Source organism: Temnothorax nylanderi, unplaced genomic scaffold, assembly GCF_030848795.1.
Source record: "Temnothorax nylanderi isolate EJ_2023f unplaced genomic scaffold, tnyl_v1.0 TNYL_tig0254_pilon, whole genome shotgun sequence".
Lineage (NCBI taxonomy): Eukaryota > Metazoa > Arthropoda > Insecta > Hymenoptera > Formicidae > Temnothorax > Temnothorax nylanderi.
In genome coordinates this window covers 10179-32842 of record NW_027249316.1, presented here as the reverse complement: position 1 = coordinate 32842, position 22664 = coordinate 10179, and the positions used below count along the sequence as shown (strand labels likewise).

At 40.7% G+C, this 22664-nt stretch overlaps 2 protein-coding genes across 2 annotated transcripts in view; one reads left to right on the top strand and one right to left on the bottom strand.

The window, feature by feature from the left end:
• Positions 1-22127, bottom strand: part of LOC139779989 (uncharacterized) — a 235646-nt gene extending 213519 nt beyond the window's left edge. Inside the window, exons 1-3 of the mRNA XM_071718527.1 lie at positions 22073-22127; positions 21557-21995; positions 7891-8164 (exon numbers count right to left, since the gene is read on the bottom strand). Of these exons, the coding sequence (XP_071574628.1) occupies positions 7891-8164; positions 21557-21995; positions 22073-22127 (768 nt within the window). The remainder of the gene's footprint in view (positions 1-7890; positions 8165-21556; positions 21996-22072) is intronic.
• LOC139779985 (uncharacterized) lies at positions 5266-5930 on the top strand. Its single transcript, XM_071718525.1, has 2 exons — positions 5266-5282; positions 5351-5930. Exons 1-2 carry the CDS (start codon positions 5266-5268, stop codon positions 5928-5930), a joined length of 597 nt encoding a protein of 198 aa, XP_071574626.1.
• Positions 22128-22664: the final 537 nt, after the last annotated feature.

Genomic DNA, 22664 nt, shown 5'->3' with positions numbered 1-22664 from the left:
TGTATACCTTGTGTAGTTTGGACCTTATGCAGGCCTGCTGTCGCGTCATTTCAATTTCGTCTCGCAGACACCGCGTGTAATCGTCGAACGTTATCGACCTGGCTACGACGTTACTCTTGTGACGTGACATTTGTCGCGTCTACCGCCCAGACGGTAGCTCGGCCGAGGGGAAGGTCAGGGATGGCGCCTCGACACGAATACGGGGGGGTTAATTGCGCTAATTATATTTTAAGTTAGATTTTATAGAAACAACAGGTGGTGCCGGAGCGGGGGATCGATGAGGAATTAGAGATGTAACGACTAATGTCGCAGCGAGGGACGAATGAGCACGTGGGGAGCGCGAGACGAAGTGGTTGGCCGACGGCGGGCCACCGGGGCCCACCGCCGAGGAAGCGCATGGAATGTCTCGCACAGCACGATCCTGGCCCCGCCGCAGCACAACCAAGGGTGCACCACCGCGACTGCAGCGCGGGTGGACGACCCACATTTCCTCCGACGGTACCGAGGGGCCGAGCGGCACAGCCATGGCCCGGCCAGCCTGGCTAAAAGTCGCAATGGGCCCGCACACATAATAGCCATTTGAAGGGACCGCGGAAACGGCAGACATTGAGAGCGGCGCCGCGAGCAGGGCGGCACGCTCGACCAATCGGCGGGGCGGAAAACTGCGAGCTTGGGGCGCGGGCGCGGGGGCCCAGCGTGGTCCCGCCGAATCGGTCACTCGTCACTGTCGAACCAGCCGCAGCCGAGGTGACATCCCTGAAAGTGCCCCGACGCCGCCGAGCAGCAGCGAGCAGCAAATCTGTAAGATCTCCACTCCGGTACTGCCGCGATATTAAGGGCTCGATCTCGGCCACGGCCTCGTACGATTTAAGGCAAATATCGATTAGATTACCGTGTAGATCGATCCGATTAACCTCTACACGTGGCGACCGGCTCCCGTTACCGCGGATGCCGATTAGATTTGTCGTGGCCTTTAGCTGAGATTGCGTGCGCGGGGCTGGCTGAGATCGTACCCGGAAAGTTTATTGGAAGGCCCTCCTCGGAAACTCTTACGCGGCCGACAGTCAATTCGCGTTTAATGTATCGTGTTGCGTATCTGTGAATCGGGATATTTGTCGCGTATGGAAGCGTACCGTGAACGGTGCGTTTCGGGAAATATTGCGTTTATCGTGTAGTGTTGCGCATGTGAGAGCGTGCCGCGGACGGCGCGTTTCGGGAGATATTTGAATATTGCGTTGTCCTACTGAGAGCCTCGCGGATATTTTGCGTCGCGTTGCGCGGGCAAGTATCGTCGAGCTTGCTCGAGAGGAAATCTCGCGAACGTGTTAATCGCGTTTATGGTGTAGTGTTGCGTACTTGGGAGTATTTGTCGTGCGATTGGACGTATTGCGTTAGTGTGGCGTATTGGCGATTGTTAATGAGATAATTGCGGTATTGTGTGGTGTTGCGTCTTTGCGAATATTAACAGAGATAATCGCGATATTACGTTCGCGCTACGTCGAGAATAGCGGGTTGCGCCCGCTCGAAGGGGAGTCTCGCGGACATGATGCTATCACGTGCTCCGCGCGTGCATTAGCTGCCGGTCAGATTACCGCGCTTACTGACACCTTAATTCCGTCTATGTCTTGCCTATGATCTCTCTGAAATATACACTGTTATTATTATTTTTTGTGTCGATTGCGCTACGCCCCTCCTCACTCCTCCTTAGCATTTCTCAATTCAAAATATTCAATTAGAAATTACATTTTTAATTTCTAATTGAATATTTGCAATTGAGAAATAATATTCTAACTTTTAATTTAAAACATTCAATTGAGAATTGAAATTTTAATTTTTAATTAAACTTTAATTACATTAAAATTCTAATTAATTTCTCACAACTCTGCGTACGAGCAACGCACGTAGTACCCTATGCTAAATACGCGATGATGTTGATACGTGTACCTGGACGTTTTCGGATCCGCTTCCATCTTCTCCAGGGTACATTCCAGGTCGGCGTATACGATAAACGGAACTCGTTCCTTCCTGTTGTAATTCTTAAAGGCCAACCACTTGTCGTTATCACTCGGTAACTTGATCGCGCAGTCGTTCATCTCCCGACAGTCGACAGTGTGAGCTTCCAATTTATCGCTGGAGCTGAAGTAGTTCAAACATCTGTAAATAATGAAATTTTTTATATATCTTTCACGTAAAAATTATTTTTATTATTATTTATTAAGATGTATACTCACCGATCGCAAAAGTATTTCCTGTGCTCATGTCTATTGATTTGCGAGCTCACGAGGCGGGATAGATTCTTGATCCATACGAAATGTCCCACGTTGTCGTCATGCACGTACAGCAGATTTACATGTCTGTCCATCTTTCGGTCGGTGAGCCGTATTGGCAAGATAGCAAGTTCCTTGTTTTTCTCGATGCTGTACACGTTGATTGATATATCGTTGTGATTTTCAAAATTTTTAATTTGATTCAACGTCATTGGAAACTCAATGTCTGTAAGATTTAGCACCGACGTGTAATGAGGGTACGACGATTCCCGTTCTGCATGTCTTTGGGCTGGATGCAGAGCATCACTGACCATGCGAAACATGAATTGTCCATTGATCGCACGTTTATCACCGCTTTCTTCATTTTAATTTCTCGCGGTATTTCCACAAAACACCCCGCGTGCAATGGATTGTACTTGTTTATAACAGTCAAATTGAGTATACGCGACAACGCCCATCCTCTATTACGTTCCTGGAATTCCTCCAGCGATGCTAGGGTAGGCTCGATAACGTGTCGCTTGTACCACTCGCGCAGATCGGACATACGAAAGAGTTCACAGTTTCTCGTAGCGATACTTTTATTCGCGCGTTTGTCACCCGCAACAAATTCACCATTAAACATTGTGTTTATCTTTACATTGTCATATCATTGTCTCTCGCATCTTTGAGAAATTGACGAGGTTCGATGTGTTTGGAATTTATTACCGTACCAGTCAGTATACGACTTTCAAAAGCCGTATCTATCTCGCGCCATCTGAGTTCTGTCTCACTCGCACTGTATCCGGCACCCACATGCACGAAACGTTGACGTACCGAATCTTTCAGACCTTCGAGTCGTGCGATACAAGCGATCAATGACTGTTTGAGACCGATCGATAATCGAGGTCGCTTAATTCGGCTTTGTTCTTCCAACGATTTGATAAACTCGTCACATCGTTCCTCCCACGCGGTAAATTCTTCCCGCGAATTTAATAGGGTGGATTGCTCCAACAACTCTTGCTCCATTGCAATGTCCTCAACTTTACAAAACCACTTTGAAATATATCTGTGTAATCCGTTTGCAACGTCGACGTAGCACTTTCAATCACAAAATGTCTTTACATCATTTCAATAGTGCAAATAGGACACAGATTACAGGGCATTATTTGGTACAACGGATCTTTACATTCCGAACAGAATAGACCATCGATAAGTATATATGGACGGGTGTCATGTTTTCGAACAGCGCAAAGCCTTGAAAATAGTCCGCTTATTTTTACGATACACGATGAGCAAAACTTTGCATGACCGGGAGTGTAATAGAAGTATATACAGCACATCTTTTTCAAATTATCCAAGGTATTAACTTCAGCTTGGTTTAAAACTCGAAAAATTTCTTCTGTAACATCTTCAAACCTTTCACTGTCGTAACAAGAATCATCCGAAAGAATTGCATCTTCATCAGACATTTCTTCTTCATTAGACATTTCTTCTTCATCAGACATTTCTTCTTCATTGACCAACTTCCATTTCTTCGAGAACTGCGATATCCATTTTACTTTACATAGACTTTGATGTATCGACTTCTAGTCCTCGACTACTGAGCGTACCCTCAAATTTGTCTTTTTATATCTCACTAATGTCGCATCGTTTGTTTTTTTTATCATATCTAATTTCAGCGTGATCTCAGCATCCGTACGGATGCGCTTTTCGAAAAATGTACGATTTGCAGTTTTGCACGTGTGTGATGAAGTCATCGCGAGACACGTCGCGACATGTTCTTGAAAACGATATCGCGCCATTGACTTTTGGTGATTTGATCTGTATAACTGCAGCAGCCATATATCGGCGCTATTTGCAAATTTTGCAGTTTTTCACGTGTGCGATGAAATCGTCGCGAGACACGTCGCGACATGTTCTTGAACACGATATTGCGCCGTTGACTTTTGATGATTGATCTGTATAACTGCAGCAGCCGTACATCGGCGCTATTTGCAAAATTTGCAGTTTTGCACGTGTGCGATGAAGTCATCGCGAGACGCATCAGGATGTGTCCTTGAAAAGGGTATCATGTCATTAACTTATGCTGATTTAATCTGTACCACTGCAGCAGCCTTACGCCGGTGCTGTTTGCAAAATTTGCAGTTTTGTGTATGTATAAATGGTCTACGAGGATTCTAGAGCGCATTCAAGAGTTTGAAACGGTTTAAACACGTTGACACTGTGTGCAAAATATGGACAACGCGGGAACAGACAAACGTTATTGTTCATCGATTGTGCATAATCTTCGCGGTCGAGAACTAGGATTTCGAAACGTGCTCACTCGCACTAACAAATGGTGCCCTAAACATCATGCATTGCAGAGATGTCATATTACTGATATACGTGCTGTGCATCCGATTTGGCCTATTAACTTTCAGATTATCATATGTCGCGACATAATTGACGATTATTACGTACCGCGATACAAGCCTGATGATGATGAGTATGGCGATGATATATATAAAGGCCATCGGAAAGAAGAATACTTACGTGAACCACGCCCACAACCAAAATGTTTTTTGGATCATGACTACGTACGTCCAAACGTTTATGAGTTTTTCCCTGATACGCAAACAGCAATCCGCTACGAGGAGTGGTGCTCTAAGCATCGTATCAAGGAGCCTATTTGGATTTGGGGAACAGGGGGCATTAATTCATTTAGTGCTACACGCGAGAGGTAAAGTGTGACAAAGTGTAGTGAAATGTAATGTAGAGTTATTTTTAATATATTTTTTTTCTGTTAAGCCCCTGTACGTACATTTATTGTTCGTGTTGCAATTGAAGTAGCGTGCTCGCAGCAGCAGCCTTATATCGGCGCTATTTGCAAGATTCGCATTTTTGTATGTATAAATAGTCTACGAGGATTCTAGCGCGCAGTCAAGAGTTTGATACGGTTCGAGTACGTCGCAAACAGCCTCCAGATACGATAAACACTCACGGTGCGAATTATTACGTTCCGATTGGAAATGAGTCGTGCATGAAACAGCACAATGAGTAAGTACCGTTAATTTTCGTATATACTTGTGCAAAAAACTTTTATAAACATAATTGTATTTTTTCAGTTTTGATAAACCCCGTTATACGCCACGTATTTTGCAAAGAAGATTTGCTTTGACATCCACAACTTATAAATATTTGGATGTGGAAATCAGCGTTGGGCCAACATCCTTTGTTGAATTAATTCTTGGTGATAATCGAGGAAATCAGATAGTGTTACCCCATGCGACGTGGACGGCGCTTATCGAAAAACATACAGATATTGAACAACTTTTGGGGTCAACTATCGGTTCTTCGCTATCAATTCAGGATGCAGTTATAGAACTTATAAAAATGCGCGACGTGAGTGTTGTAAAATTGACATCGTGCAATGCTTGTCTGTACATAAAACCGTCAACTATGCTTTTCTTATTCGAGCTCGAACACTGTGTCAAACATGAATATTTCAAGCTGTATCAAAATACACATGAAGTAAATATGAAATTTAATCAGTTTGTAACTATTTTACGGCGGAAATGTATCATCGATAAATGTGATGCGGCAAATATCTTGCGTGAAGTTTATGATAAAAATTCGATTATTGATTGCGAATTATTAGCCTACGCTTTAGATACTATTGTGTATAATGCGCTACAGGACAAATAAATGCATATAATATGTATTCCACGTACGCTGTACGCTAACAAGAAGACGCGCGCAAACGGGGGAGAGATAACGGGTGACGGGAGCGCGAGAGACCGCGCGCGAGGGAGAGAGATAACGCGAACGAGGGCCGGGAGCGAGAGAGACCGCGCGAACGGGGGAGAGAGAACGCAAACGGGGATGGGAGCGCGAGAGAACATCTACGAAAGGGAGATAACGCGAGCGGGAGCGCGCCGTGTGACGTCACGCGGACCGACGCGGTCGTTGTACGCGGACCCCCCTCCTCCGCGGCGCGCCGAAAACGCGAACGCGGTTCCCCCTTCCCCCTCACCCCGTGGCGCCCGAAAACGCGAACGCGGTTCCCCCCTCCCCCTCCCCCGCGGCGCCCGAAAACGCGGTACCCCCTCCCCGCGTAACCCCCCCGTGCGGTACCCCCCTCACTCCCCTCGGAAAACCTGTGGTAGAACCGGCCATTCTACCCTACTAAATGGAAAAATGTAAATATGGTGAATCAAAAATGGCGTCCTTGATATATAATTTTGTACGTAGGATTACATCATTCAAATATTTGTAACGACGCGCCCCGAAACGCATCGTTCCCGGTGAGCATCAGTCGGATGCCGCCCGGCCGAATATCCGCCGGGCGAGACAAGGCACGGTATCCCTTTTTAAAATTACATTATCTCGCGTATAAGTCCACGAACAGACTTACCGCGGCAACCGACTCGGAGCGCCGAGCGGTGCCGAAAACGGCCGAAAGCCGCCGAACGCAATCGCGGCGTCGGGGCGCCGTAACTTCCGACCGCCCCGCCGCTCCATCCCGGCGCTCGCGATTGTTGTCGCTTATACCCCCGCCACGCCGACACACCGCCGCGGGTATATATAAACCGACGATCGTTAGTAACAATCAGATTCCGCCGTGGGCCAGCAACCGATCCGACCGATTCTCCGCTGCTCACGGATCCCGAAATCCCGAACTCGAACACAACCAGGAGGTAGAGAGTCTCTCTCTGGCTCCGCCAAGTGAAGTATCTGGGCGGTTGATTCGATTTCTTACGATATCACCTACGATACCGGAGTGAACCAGGGTAAGAGAGCTATTCTCTTACTCGCCAAGGATCTTGGCCACCCGGTACCACCTCCTGCCTAAACGCCTCGTTGCGCCAGGACATAAAGAGTTCCTCGTTATATCCGCTAAGGATCTTAGCCGCACGATACCATTTACACACGCGATCTCCGCCGCGTACGACCACCGCCGCGTCCAGATCTGTGCTTCCGCGCCGACTCCCATCGAATCCGCCCGCCGTATTCCGCGATCTCTCTGTACGACATCCGCGCATTCCCGTGTACATACGCCTCTGCTTCAATACTCGCGCTTCCGGTCTCCGCGATCTTTCTGGACAAACGCCCGCGTATCCCCTTGTACATATATCCCCGCTTCGATATTCACGCTCTACGATATCCGCGTATTACGTTGTACGTATAGCTCCGCTCCGAATACTCGCGCTTTCAATCTCGGCGATCTCGCTGTACGATAAATTCGCGCTTTACCTTGTACGTATAGCTATTCACGCTTTCAATCTCCGCGGTCTCACTGTACATATCCGCGTTGCGTTATTTGCATCTGCGACCTCCGCGAACAAAAACTCATGTATTAACGATCATTAGAATAAACCTTGTTACTTTTTCTTGTTAACCGAGTCTTGTGTTTTCCTCCGCGCCTACTCCTAACCCTGACCAGCCGCGAGCTAGATCCGCGCTTCGGAAGCTAGGTTGTTTTATATTTTATCAAAATGAGTCTGAGCAGGCTTTTTCAGACATGCTGATTACGAATCCATTAATTAAATGAAAAAATCTAATATGGCGGATTCAAGATGGCCTTTACCTAAATAAGTCTGTAAAAATATCTTATAGCTCTTGAATTTTTACACTGTCATCTTTAATAAATTGACATTTTCCTTACCGTCCAATTACCTCTCCCATTGATTAAAAAGTTGTCTGGAATTTGTCCTACATTGGTTCTATATCGACCAGGAAAACGCTCCAATGCTAATTCATGGATCAAATCACTGATAACAACAACATGTTGTGGAAGATCCATATCATACAAAGCTTTCTGAGGATTCAAGCTTGGCGGATCACGTACGATAAGAGATCCATACTGTCCGTCCAACATATGCACCGATACATGAGAATGATAGAAATGTGTTCCTGAGTTTTTAACTTTAAATTGGTACCTACAAAAAATCGTGAAAAATGTTAAAAAAAGAGATTAAAACAAAAGAAATGCCGATATTTTCAAAAAGTTATTAGAGTTGGTATAATTTATACAGAAATTCCACATAAAGAACAAAGAATTTCTGTTTTACATAACTTGGTATTACTTATAATACTATTATACAAATAATTTTACCTAATAATACGAAAGTAATGCCTCCTAATTTTTTTCTTTCGAATCTGGTGTCATAGAAAGTTTGCGTTTCACTAAGTTGTTACTTGAAGTCTCGTTGTACTATGTTGAATGGCGTTGTGATCAGTTACGTGAGTATGTCACACGAGCAGTTCAAACTGGTGTGTTTCAAATATGCGTAGGAGACAAGGGCAGTGATTAAATTTCTTACCATGGAAAAATTGAGTCCTATTAAAATCCATTCGCATTTCAGAAATTATGTCATCACAAACATTTCTGAGATGTGAATAAATTTCAATGGCTGCATTTAGCAGAAAAAGTAACTCAGTAAGCGCTTGGTGATTCTTTAACATTATTGGTCTTTGCCTTTAGTTCTTCCCTGGATCCAGGAAACCAATCATAATAAAGAATCATTGAACGCTCATTGAGCTGCTTTCTCCGTTGAATGCAGCCATTGGAACTCACTTCTTCCACGGTAAGAAATTCAATCACCACCCTGATTGCTATGCATATCTACAACATACACATCGTGTAACACACATCGTATAATATGTATACGTTTTCTACATGTATGTACATACATGTGGACGTGTTGCAATTAAAAAAATTGAACAATTATTGTATAAATAACAAAAGATGTTCCAAAAAAGTCGGCAAGCGGCTGGTACAGCCTTTTGGATAAGATCAGGCGGGATTGGCACTCGTACAAATTTCACTCAAGTTAATTGTAAAAAAGGCATTAAATTTCAATCGTCAGTTTCACTCGAGTTCCGTTATAATCGTTTGATGGCCCGACAAGGTAGCGAATATACAGAGAACTTGCGCGCAACCGTATCGAACGAAAGCTGGAGGACGAATCAGCCGGTCGTTAGTCGATCGAAGCGAACATCTTCGACCGTTAACGTGGTTCAAAACAAGGCGAAGCACCGGTGCCTCTTTTGTCTTTCGACGAAACATAAACGCCGCGTGTACTTGTCACGATCATATATTCGTTTGAACCGAGCGTTTCGTTTCGAGCGTTCGCGATGACTCGCGAAAGGATCGAATTGTGGCGATGCTTCCGACGAACGTTTCGTGCGGATTGCGGGACAATATGTATAACGCCGGAACAAAAGAAGATGTCTAAAAAAGGCTGATTTTTGCCCAATAAAGTGTAAGTAAAAAAATAGTGTTTTTTGTACATTTCGATCTGAATACGAAGAAGCTATTAAGAAATTTATGGCACGTCAGAAACACTTTGAAAATTGAGTGAGAACATAACCCATACAGCACATGTAGATACTAAGAACATTCGAAGAATATCGCAGCAGTATATTGCGTCTATTCTCAAAACATTCGAGATACATACGATTTACTGCAGACATACTGAGATTTCTATGTCCGCCTTTTTCCAGTTCGTAGTATATACTGAGAATATTTCGCAGTAAATACGGTAATTCTTTAGAATAGGGCCTTTTCCGAATTTTGATATTTTCTTGCGGCTCTCTTGGTAAAAACCTTTGTTGTGACTCCGACAGTGATAATCAATCGGGGGAGCCCGAAAAATATGTATCCTACCTATTTTTTTACCTATTTTTTTCCCTATTTTTATACCTATTTTTTCCGACATGCCGGAATACACACATACACACCCACGCGGGGGGGGGGGGGTGCAAGGGGAGCCTTCGGCCTCCTTCCCGCACCCACCTCCGCGTGTATGTGCCCTTTTTATGCATAAATACCGTTGTTTGTTATGATTTTGTTCGTCGCGTAGTACATTCCTCGTCTTCTTTTCCTCCCGCTCCTACTCGGCTTCATGTAAACGACAGTAGACATTGACTGCTGTATTTAGATAATAGAGAATATACCGACACTTTCTCTCAGTATACGAACAGAGATAATCAGTCCTTTTAAGGGCCACTATATATTTATAACGTCGGAAAATCCGGAAAGCCATGTTGAGAAAAACAGGTAAAGAAATAAGGTAAAAATAGGTTAAAAAAATAGGTAGGGTACATATTTTTCGGGCTCCCCCGATTAATTATCACTGACGGAGTCACAACAAAGGTTTTTACCAAGAGAGCCGCAAGAAAATATCAAAATTCGGAGAAGGCCCTATTGTAAAGAATTACCGTAAATACCAAGAACATCACAAGTACCAATATAGAACCAAGGATAGAATGTGCATAGTATATATATTTATTATCTTAGATTAAATTAATAAAATCATGTTTGTTGCCTTCTGCACTGTGCTACGTGAGATATAAGGATCACTTAAGCCGACTCAAGCTGAATCGACAGCGAACAATATCAAGGTTTAAGTATTTTGCAGCATCTCGCAGGCTCGCCTCTTATATTAAACGCGTGAGGATTTTTAATTACAAGAAAGTACGCCGCGTGGCAGCACCGCGTGTTACTAGCGTGATGGTAGATTGAGTCAAACTGAGTTTCTATAAGGTGAGTTACTTTAATCGATGCAAGCAAATATCTCGAAAAATATGGAAGATACAGAAAAATGTTTCGGACAAAAGTTGTATGGTCTAAAGGGGGACACATGATTTTGATATGAGTCATGTCGTAGATGTCGTCATTTTCAAGAAATTTTTTAGGCGACTAATTTCTTAAATGGAACTTGATTTTTTTTTAAATAAAAGTTATAGATCTCGTCAAGATGTTTTTAAAACAATATACTAGGTGCGCAACTAAGTTTCCGGGTTTCACACATAGATGGCACCAATAACACATGTACTCGACTTACATGTCTGAAGTTGTCTGAAGTTATCAAGAGACACGGTAGTGTCTCGTGCCAAGTACACGCGGAGCGAGACCGACCGTGACTCTTTTACGCGACGCGACGGGTTGCGAGTACCCGAGATGTTGAGATCTCGATAACGAGTGAACGGATCAAGTTCTAAGTAGGCTTGATCGATAGCTTGGGGTCGAATTAGGGGGGGGTTTTTCTTATAATATTTCCTCTACGTGCCCTACGAGCGGAGATATAGCGACGCAAAGTCCAAATGTGAAAAATTTTAATTAAGATACGTAAGATACGTCGACCATCTCTCATCTCTCATCTCTCATGTCATTGGCTGGAGTCGCGTCACTTTCACTTTTTCGACACTGGCGGCGCAGGTATCGCCAGTTTCGATATCGCGCGCGTATTTCGATCGATCTAGTAGGTAAATTAAATTAGGTCGATAGACTTATCGGTCAGGAGGAAGATTTCTATTTAGGTAAATTAGGTATATATATAATACATATTGAGTCAATTGCTTCATGTTTATCTGGAGAGATTTCGTATCCTTACATCGTATTACCACCGCTGCCGGAAAAGAAGGAACCCTACGCTTGGCAGAAAGTGCCGCTAGGGAATTTTTAAGTCGATTCTTATGAATCAAGCTTGAATTCGATGTCTAGGTATCCTAGGTTGCCGATGACGAGGTCCAGATAGTGCGCTTCATAGTTTTCGGTGTCCAGGTGTAATAATACGTTGAATTCGATGTCTACGTGTCCCAGGTTGCCGATGACGAGGTCCACATAGTGCGCTCCGTAGTATTCGGTGTTTACGTGTATTAATACTTTGAATTTGATGTCCACGTGTCCCAGGTTGCCGATTGCGGGATCCAGATAGTGCGTTTCATAGTTTTCGGTGTCCAGGTGTAATCGTACGTTGAATTCGATGTCTAGGTGTTCCAGGTTGCCGATGACGAGGTCCACATAGTGCGCTCCGTAGTTTTCGGTGTCTACGTGTATTAATATCTTGAATTCGATGTCCACGTGTCCCAGGTTGCCGATGACGGGATCCAGATAGTGCGCTTCATAGTTTTCGGTGTCCAGGTGTAATCGTACGTTGAATTCGATGTCTAGGTGTCCCAGGTTGCCGATGACGAGGTCCACATAGTGCGCTTCGTAGTTTTCGGTGTCCAGGTGTAATAATACGTTGAATGCGATGTCTAGGTGTCCCAGGTTGCCGATGACGATGTCTAGATAGTGAGCTCCGTAGTTTTCGGTGTCTACGTGTATTAATACCTTGAATTCGATGTCTAGGTGTCCCAGGTTGCCGATGACGAGGTCCACATAGTGCGCTCCGTAGTTTTCGGTGTCTACGTGTATTAATACCTTGAAATTGATGTCTAGGTGTCCCAGGTTGCTGATGACGAGGTCCAGATAGCGCGCTCCGTAGTTTTCGGTGTCTAGGTGTAATAATACCTCGAATTCGATGTCTACGTGTCCCAGGTTGCCGATGACGAGGTTCACATAGTGCGCTTTGTAGTTTTTGGTGTCTAGGTGTATTAATAACTTTAAATCTGAATGTAGGACACGTAGATATCGAATTCAAGGTATTAATACACGTAGACACCGAAAACTACGGAGCGCACTATGTGGACCTCGTCATCGGCAACGTGGGACACCTAGACATCGAATTCAACGTATTATTACACCTGGACACCGAAAACTATGGAGCGCACTATGTGGACCTCGTTATCGGCAACCTGGGACACCTAGACATCAAATTCAAGCTTGATTCATAAGAACCGACTTAAAAATTCCCTAGCGGCAGAATTAAAATTATGTCATGACATAATAAAAATCCGCTGAATTAAAATTATGTCTAGACATAATAAAAATTGGACGAATAATAGTAACCTTTCGAAAGTAGAGGTTTTAAGCTTGAAATTTAAATTTTATTCATTTTTAACAAAGTTACCGCTGCTCGAGTTTTGCTTATTTTTAAAGATAAATTTAGTGTTCCTTCAATTTTTGTGAGAAATGTATAATTTACTTTTACTTAAATATTATTAATTTTTATGTATTTGTTGTTATTGCTAATTTTGTGAATAATTAAAAAATAAAAAATAAAAATGTTTTGCAGATCCTTGCTTAAGGGTACATTCTCGTCAGTTGGGTCAAATTTTGGCAAAAATTGTTTTTTGCGGAATTCGATAGCTATAACTGTCTAGAATATCATGTTAAAAGGAAAAATCGAAATTCGTAACGGTTCAAAAGTTATGAGCCTCCGAGCCGACCGACCGCATAAAAGACGCCGAGCGGTTATCGTCGATTCATTCAATCGAGGCGAGAATGGCCAGACAAAATAAAAGATTGCAGGAGCAAGTCAATTTTGAAGAAACCGAAGGATTATTATATGGCCCTGGAATAGCTGACTAGCGGTAAATATCAAAATATAAACATTTATGTCGAAAAAACTATAGGGGAGACCGGGGCTAAACAGTCCGTTTTTTTTCGGTGCCGATTTTTAACAACAAAATAAATAATTGTAGTTAAATGTGGTATACCACTGTAAAGAGTGAACCTTTAGCTACAAAATTTATATAGGAAATTTTTGTCTACGTCGCTTTGTTTAACCGGTATAGAGCAAAAACGACAACGGTGGAAAAATTGAAATCTCAAAAATGCCGGGGTATAACAGTCTGCACTGCATTTTCAATACATATACGTACATCTAATTTTAAAAAATAATAGGATACATGCAATAATTGTTTTTTAAGAGAAAAATATAAAAATTTATTTAAAATTTTTATGCAAAACGTTATTAAAAAATAGTTACGAGGGTTCCTCTTTCCGCAGAAGTCACTCGCCCGACTTGTTTCACTCTTCGACGTCCGATGACTCTATTCGGTGTCTGAACGGTTGTAATTCCCGTCTTATTCACATTCCATATGCAGTGAGCCCGAAAATGCCTTGGAAATGCACCCGGACTGCTTACTGACCGATTAGCCCCAAACACAAGTTTCAGGTTTGATCGCCCACGAAATATTAGACATCAACGATAATGAAAAAACTACACTGGATTCGTGTTCAGCATGCATTACTCTTTAAAATCACGTACCTCGAGATTTGGAGAGCAAATATTATTGCAGATATTACAAAATTTCCACGCGCAGAAAATGTAACTTTCACCTTTCGAAAACACGTTTGCCCTCCTAAAAATCATAACACGGCAGGTAACCTGCCAAAACTCCGTTGGTCACATGGGTACTATAAGCAGCGTTTACAATGTTAATAGCGAGTTCGCACAATATACAGGTTCCGAGATATTTGATTAGACGTATTTACCCCGTAGACGTTTTAGCCCCGGTCTCCCCTACTTAAAACTTTACGCGTTTTCTGGAAAACAACGTTTTTCGAGCTGGCGACCGTGATAACTCAGTCAATTTTCAACGAATCTTAATGTTTTTTTTTTTTAAATACGCGTAATTAAACTCTCTATCGCATGAACCACAATTATGCCGATACGTTGTAAATTGATTTTTTTATAAACAAGAAAGTAACGAAAAAATTCATTAAAAACGCATATAAATTTCAAAACGCCGCCATTTTGTTATTTTTGGATAGATTTCATTTTTCGTGGTTCATGCCATAACCACACTCATACTAAACAAGAATCTTTTTCCATTTTTTGTTTCAGATGAATCTTATGACCTGTAGGACGGTCGCCAGCGAGGTCCTTTTTTTCGCAGCGGTCTACGGCGCAACGTACCCTACCTCGGGGTTATCATAAAATTAATTGAAAATTTTTTTAAATATACTTAAAAGTACTACAAATATACCTGAAAAATCGCGAATGTCTAGATTTATTACTTTCCTAAAAAAAAAATCATGAAAATAGCCTATTTTTCGGCCTTACTGATGAGAATGTACCCTTAACACTACAAAATAGGTGATATCAGTACAAAATTACCTTTTTCAAAAAAGGTAAAAAAAAGTGCCAAGTACACGCAATGTATTTTGTAAATTCAATCGAAAAATTATCTCACAAAATTGTCTCACAAAAATTGTCTCACAAAATTGTCTCACAAAAATTGTCTCACAAAATTGTCTCACAAAAATTGTCTCACAAAATTATTAAATTACAAAATTGTTATTTTATTCAATCCAAGTGATATCTACCTCGAAAAAACCTAAATAACAAGTGGTATCTATTTAAAAAAAAAATACGTGAAATTATTTAATACTGCGCCAATTACAAGAGAGATTCTCTCTTTGTAATTGGCGCAGTATTAAATAATTTCACGTATTTTTTTTAAGGGGTTATACCACTGAAAGAATTTTCAAAAAATCGATTTTTTTTATTGGCTTAAAAGATGCTTTGAACCTTCTAGAATAAGGGAAAAAAAGTTTTATACCTGTACAAAATTTTTTTCTTTGAAATTTCGAGCTTTTTCCCAAGCGCGTCGGACTGCTCCGAAACGACTACCTGCGGCACGTAGATACCTGCTGGAAGGGTACAGCCTAATGACTTTCCTTTTGATTTCTAACTTCTCTAATACACTAAAAACTGCAACGAAAGTTTCCATGCAACTGTTTGGAACCTGGCTGCTAAGTCCTACTCAAGTGGCAAAAAAGTATTGCAAGTAGCGACTGATATTGCTGTGTGTAATTTTAACGACGGTTTGACTAACATTCTGCGAATTAAGAAAGTTTTGGAGATGGATATTGGCCTCCAAGCATACAATTTTTGCCTTGAAGCCGATGCTATGCGGATCCAGCACGCCGAGCAGTCTTTGATAGATGCGGCAAAACAGGGACGCACCAGCATAAAATCGACGAGGAAAGAAAATGAGGAGGAATATTTAAACAGGGAAGGGCAGCTTTATGGTCCAGGGATAGCAGATTAATGGTAAAAAATTTTTAATAATCAAATTTTTTATTTTATCATGTTCGAAACACGAGTCAAAACTTTAAACGCGTTTTTCTCGAAACACGTTTTTTCAAATCGGCACGCAGCATAACTCAAACAATTTTCTATTTTTTCACTCCAAATTAATATCACATCTTTAAAACAACATTCCGCATAGAAATACGTAGCCGATTTTCGATAAGTTAATATTTCGATTTTTTAGGTACAAATAAGTGCCCGTTTTTTGGTAGTAAAATGAACTTTTTTTTTCAAATGCTCGCCAATTTAACAAAAATGAATATTTTCAAAATCCCCTACGTATTTCTATAGCTATACTAATGTAGTTTAAGAAAAAATTTTTTATTTTGTTCCAGATTAATTTTTGCTGCACTTCTACTGCGTGCCGCGGAGCCCCTCCAAAAAAAACCGTTCCGCAGAAACGACTGTTGGGCAGCCATTTTGTAATATTTTTTAATAAACAAAATTTTTTTTAAAACTTCAAAACATGCTTAACAACATCCTTAAAAAGAATTACCCTTTTACTTTTCCTTCCACTTAAAAAAAAATCGCAAAAAAACGTTAAATTTTCACTCTCTACTGTGGTGTAACCCCTTAAATAGATACCACTTGTTATTTAGGTTTTTTCGAGGTAGATATCACTTGGATTGAATAAAATAACAATTTTGTAATTTAATAATTTTGTGAGACAATTTTTGTGAGACAATTTTGTGAGACAATTTTTGTGAGATAGCTTGGACATCTGTTAACAATAACCAGTTGTTATATAAACACATATCGCAACGCAAAAATATTTTTTCTAACAACGGAGATGTCGAGTTTTGTGCCAAATAAACAGCATTTGCGGGAAGCTTTGCTTTTCTGCTTTAACTTGAAAAAAAAATGCAGCTGAAGCACGTCGTTTGCTTGAGGAGGCCTACGGCGAACATGCACCATCGAAAACTACCTGTGAAGATTGGTTTAAACGCTTCAGAAGTGGCGATTTCGACACTGAGGACAAGGAGCGCTTTGGTGGGACCAGAAAGGAATCGTGTACTATGAGCTGCTGAAACCGGGCGAAACTGTCAATGGGCATCGCTCCCGACAACAACTGATCAATTTAAACCATACATTGCTCGAAAAACGGCCAGAATGGGACACGAGACACGAACGAGTGATATTGCAGCACGACAACGCTCCGTGCCATCGCAGTTCCATCGTCCAGGACACCATCAAAACGCTGAAATGGGATCTGCTACCGCACCCGCCGTATTCGCCAGACCTGGCGCCTTCCGATTATCACTTGTTCCGGTCGATGGCGCATGGCTTTGCTGGGCTACACTTGACCAATTTCGAAGAAGTGCAAAATTGGTTGGATGAATGGTTTCGGTCCAAAGACGCGTCGTTTTATTGTCGCGGTATTCATGTATTGCCAGAGAGATGGCGAAAATGTATAGCTAGCGAGGGACGATACTTTGAATAAACCATTTTTTGTATTTCTCTTGAAATTTTCCATTTTTTATTGATCAAAAAAACCCGGAAACTTAGTTGCGCACCTAGTAATAAAGCCCTATTTTGTTAAAAATTTCCTGAAATATTCTAATTTTGTTATAATATTTTAAATTTTGTTATAAAATATAAAATATCTTGTGAAGTATTCACTTTTCTATGACTTTACCTTCATATTTTTATACGTAGCATAATGAAAGGAAGCGAATAATAATATTAATTATTACATTTGCAATTTTGCAAAATTAAATGCGTCTATAAAATGCAATCGAATTTTTTAAAATAATTTTTTCTGTTTTTTTTACAACAATTGATTCCTTTCATTATTCTACGTATAAAAGTATGAAGGTAAAGTCATCAAAAAGTGAATACTTTATGAGATATTTATATTCATATTTTATATTAAAAATATTATGACAAAATTTTAAAAATCTTAGGAAATTCTTAACAAAAGAGAACTTTATTATAGTGTTTTGAAAACGTCTCGACGAGATCTACAACTTTTATTTCAAGGAAAAAATAAAGTTCAATTTATGAAATTAGTCGCCTTTAAAATTTCTTGAAAATGACGACATCTGCAATATGAGTCACGTCGGAATTATTTGTCCTTCTTTAGACCATACAACTTTTGTCCGAAATATTTTTCCGTATCTTTCATATTTTTCGAGATATTTGCCTGCGTCGATTAAAATGACTCACTCTATGTTCTGAGTAGTATACGAGAATTTACGAAAAATAATATACTACTGTGAGATATTACAAGTACGTCCTGAGAATTTATGAGAAATAATATACTACTAGAGATGTTATAGAAATATCTAAAGTATCAAGAGACACGGTAGTGTCTTGCGCCAAGTACGCGCGGAGCGAGACGGACCGTGACTCATTTACGCGAACGCACGAGTTGCGAGTACCCGAGATGTTGAGATCTCAATAACCAGTGAACGGATCAAGTTCTAAGTAGGTTTGATCGATAGCATGGGGTCGATTTATATATAAAGTATTTTTATTTTTCCCTTACGTGCCCTATGAGCACAGATATTACGATGCAAAGTCCAAATATATGAAATTTTTATTTAAGAAACGTCCACGTTCTCCGTTTGCTATTTTCGCCACGGCGCTAGTAGCGCGTCCTTTTCACTTTTTCGACACTAGCGGTACTAGTATCGTCGCCAGTTTCGAGCGTGGTCTCGACGATTATCACGAGCTGTCACGAGTCGAAGTGAAGTTAACGGTAGTGTCTCGCAAGTACACGCGAAGATATATCGTTCTCGTGCAACATTCAAGATTGTTACGAAATGCAAGAGATTTTAAGAAGTTTAAAAAATGTAAGTACAACAATAAGTACATTAACAACAATAATTTTAAACATCTTATATATCATCTTAGCGGGTCTATACACGTACGAGTTTGGCTCGCAAGTCCGGCTCGGCTCGGCTTCTACTCGTTCGTGGATGGGATGTCACGAGCCGGGCTCGGCGTCAGATAAGCCAAATTCGCACATTTTGCTTCCTCATAGAGGAAGCTTTGTTTTCGTAAAAAAAATGTTTTTTTGTTTTTCTGAACGTGTTCAGAATGTTCTAAAACGTCGAAAAATTGTAATTTTAAAAAATGTCTGTATGTATGTATGTGTGTGTGTATGTGTGTATGTGCCAAATTTACCGAAATTTCTATAACTCCAGAACTAATCAACCAAATCTTAATGAATTATATATGAAATAGGGGTAGAAAAAACTAAAGAATATAATAGAATTAATAAAAATTGCTAATAATCAAGGGGTTCTTTTTTAAAAAAATTCTGAATTTTTTAAAAAATGTTTATGGTTGCTCTAACTTCCGCTTTGGAGATATCGATCAATTTTTAATTTTATTATATTTTTCAGTCTTTTCTACCCCTATTTTATATATAATTCTTTAAGATTTGGTTGATTAGACCCAGCTTTATACGCGATCAAAGGTCCATAATTTTTTAAGAAATGCCTGTAATAGGTCTAACTTTTCTTTCGTGTGTGGTGAAAAAACGTCGAGTCCGGCTCGCGAATCAAGTTCGCTGAGTCGGACTTGCGAGCCAAACACGTACGTGTATAGACCCCGTTACAAAGTCCGAGATTCAAATACGGCCCGTATAGATACACGAGTCGTATTTAAATACGGAGCGTCCCCCCCCCGGGTTCCCTCCATGAAAATGTTGCTACACTGAAAAGAGACAACATATACGCGTACGTGTGCGCTCGTCGCTCAGTGCGTTCTCGCGGACAGCGCGCTGTCAGTCAGTTATAACCTAGAAATACATATCGCGTTTGCGCGTAACACCGTGGTCTCTCATCGTTAAATACTACTAAGTACGATCGTTTAATTCCGAATTTCGGTCGCGTCACGCAAGGATCGAAGTTAGGATGTGGGTGTCACAAGAGGCAAAATATCAGCGGGTTGGAGATATGTAGTGATAGTCGTGACCGTTTACTATGTTTACGCGAGCGTTACTTCTGTAGTAACTTACAATAATGCACTCGTTTACGTGGAGGAATTATCGTATAAGTTACTACAGAAGTAACGCTCGCGTAAATGTAGTACGTGACAGATCGTGTGTGTGTATGTATGTGCTGTGTGATCATCAATATATCATGTATGTACTAGCTGGTTACCCGGGCTTCGCCCCGGAGGACATATGTAATAAGACACGCAAATAGTCTCTTTCTCTCTCTCTCTCTCTCTCTCTCTCTCTCTCTCTCTCTCTCTCACACACACACACACACACACACACACACACACACACTGCACAACTGAATTTCGTAACCGATTTCCAAAAAGATACCGGTTCCCAAAAAGATCGGTAACGAAAAACTATACAGTTTATAGCACTCCCCGGGAAATTCTACCCGTTTTATATACAATTCTTTAAAATTTAACCCCTGTTTGATCTATAATTTGTTGAGATTCGGTCAATTATTTCCCGAAAAATTAGAAAAATTAGAAAAACCGGTTTCCAGAAAATCGGTAACAAAAAACTACACACATAGTGGCACTCCCCGGAAAATTCTACCCCTATTTCATATGCTTTTTGTAAAAATTCGGTTCAGGGGTTTGGGCTAGGCGTTGATGAGTCAGTCAGTCAGTCAGTAAGGACATCTTCCTTTATATATTGTTGCGCTCGCCGCGTCACTCGTTCACACACACTTCTCACTGACTCGCTTGCACTCCCGACGCCCGCGGAATTAAGGAAACACTGCAGTTATAACAAGAATTATCTCAATGTTTATTATAACGTCGCGATACAAGAGAGCGTGGACACACGTCCGTTCGGTCCAGCAGCTCAAGAACAAATCATCAGCTGTTTCATTAAATCAATAAATCAATCAAAGAGTCCCGTTGTCAAGGGACGTGCTTCGGCTTGAAGCTATTCGAGCAAAGTTCAGGCTTCTCGTGAGCGAAGTTCCGCGCGCAACGGGTGTTCCAGCACGGGTGCAACAATATATAGATAATATTTAGGGATGTGCCGGATAGTGAAATTACCGGATATCGGATATCCGGTAATAACGTGAAACCGGATACCGGATATTTACCGGATATCCGGGATCTTAATTATCCGGCCGGATACCGGATATTTACCGGATATCCAGTACTAATTAAAAAAAATATATTTTTTGGAACTAATAAATAGTAACAATACTAACAACATAGTCAATACTGAGTGAATGGAATTATTAATGTTAAAGTTGAATATTATTGAAAATTGAGAGATTCGCATCGCTGAGTGACAAAACAAAAAAGCCTATGAAAACATTAAAAAGTAAGATTTATTTAATATTTATTGTCTGATTTATACATAGTTTTTTTACTTTTTTTCTTATACTAGTTTTAACTTTCAACACTTTAAACATTACTCAGTAATCATAATTTAATATTATCAAATTTTTCATGATAAACAATAACATTTCAACGTTTTGCGGTGACAATCTATTTCGATTATCGGAATAAACCAATTTTCCTGCGCTAAAAAGTCTTTCTGAATGCACGGAAGAAGATGGAGCACTCAAGTATTTCAAAACCAAAGTTTTGAGGTTAGGATATTCTAAAACATGAGTTTTCCACCATGTTAAGGGATCCTCATTTCTTGGTGACAAAGGTAGCGTCAGGTATTTCGTTAACTCGGCATTGTAAACTGCAGTTTTCTTTTTACTCCTATCACTCGGTTGTCTTTGAAACGATGTGTTGCTTGACGAATCCTCAAAACTGCTGTTATCAGTATTATTGTTATCTGATTTTGAATTGTTTACTATGTCATCGAAGCACTTCCAGATGTCGTCGTGTGTTTCACTGATGATATCTTGTTTTTGAAGAAGGCTGACATTAGTGACATTAGAACTGCTTGTATTGTTTTCATAATCATCGGTGGCTCTATTATTCGTTTCAAGCAATTCATCAATGATCCACTTTTTGGCCTTATTTTCATCTGATAAAAACTTAGTTTTGAATCTTGGATTTAGTATCGTGGCCAGTACAAAACATTTTCGATCCTTCATATTGAATCCTACGTAATAATAAAAAATGAAATCATTTATTTATAATAATATCGTAAATTTATTCGAGTAATGAACATTACAATACCTAAAGAATAAAAAAATTGTTCTTCTAACGCTTTCTTGAGCTCTTCCTTCAACATCACTACTCCAACATCCTTTTGTCGTTTTGAGAAATACGAGTGTAGAGTAACAACTGCCGGAATAACGTATCCAATTGTCTCGCAATCAGAACTTGCTATTTTAGTAATTTTCTCAAATGGTTGGAGGACGCGTATAATATTTTCTACCATACAAAGAAAACGCAGTACGTATTCGCGCCAAACGCAGTTCGCAGATGCAAAGAAAACGCAGTACGTATTCGCACAACGCAAATCGCAGGACGCCATGCAATAAAGACGCGTCAGCCAATCCATACGAGACAAAAAGTTTACACTAGTTCTGTTTACTAGTTGCTTTGTGTTGTGGAAAAATGGATCGAAGCTGTCAAGACCATAATTTGTTCTTTTTGTTCTTGACATTAAATACAGCAGCATTAAGTTTGTGTCAGTTCGTAGAAAAGAAAAAACGAAGACGATGGTGGGTCCAACCGATTAATCGAACCCGGTCGAAAGAAGGACATTATGATACAATCTTCGCGTACATGAAGGATCATGATCACGAAGAATTTTACGAATTCA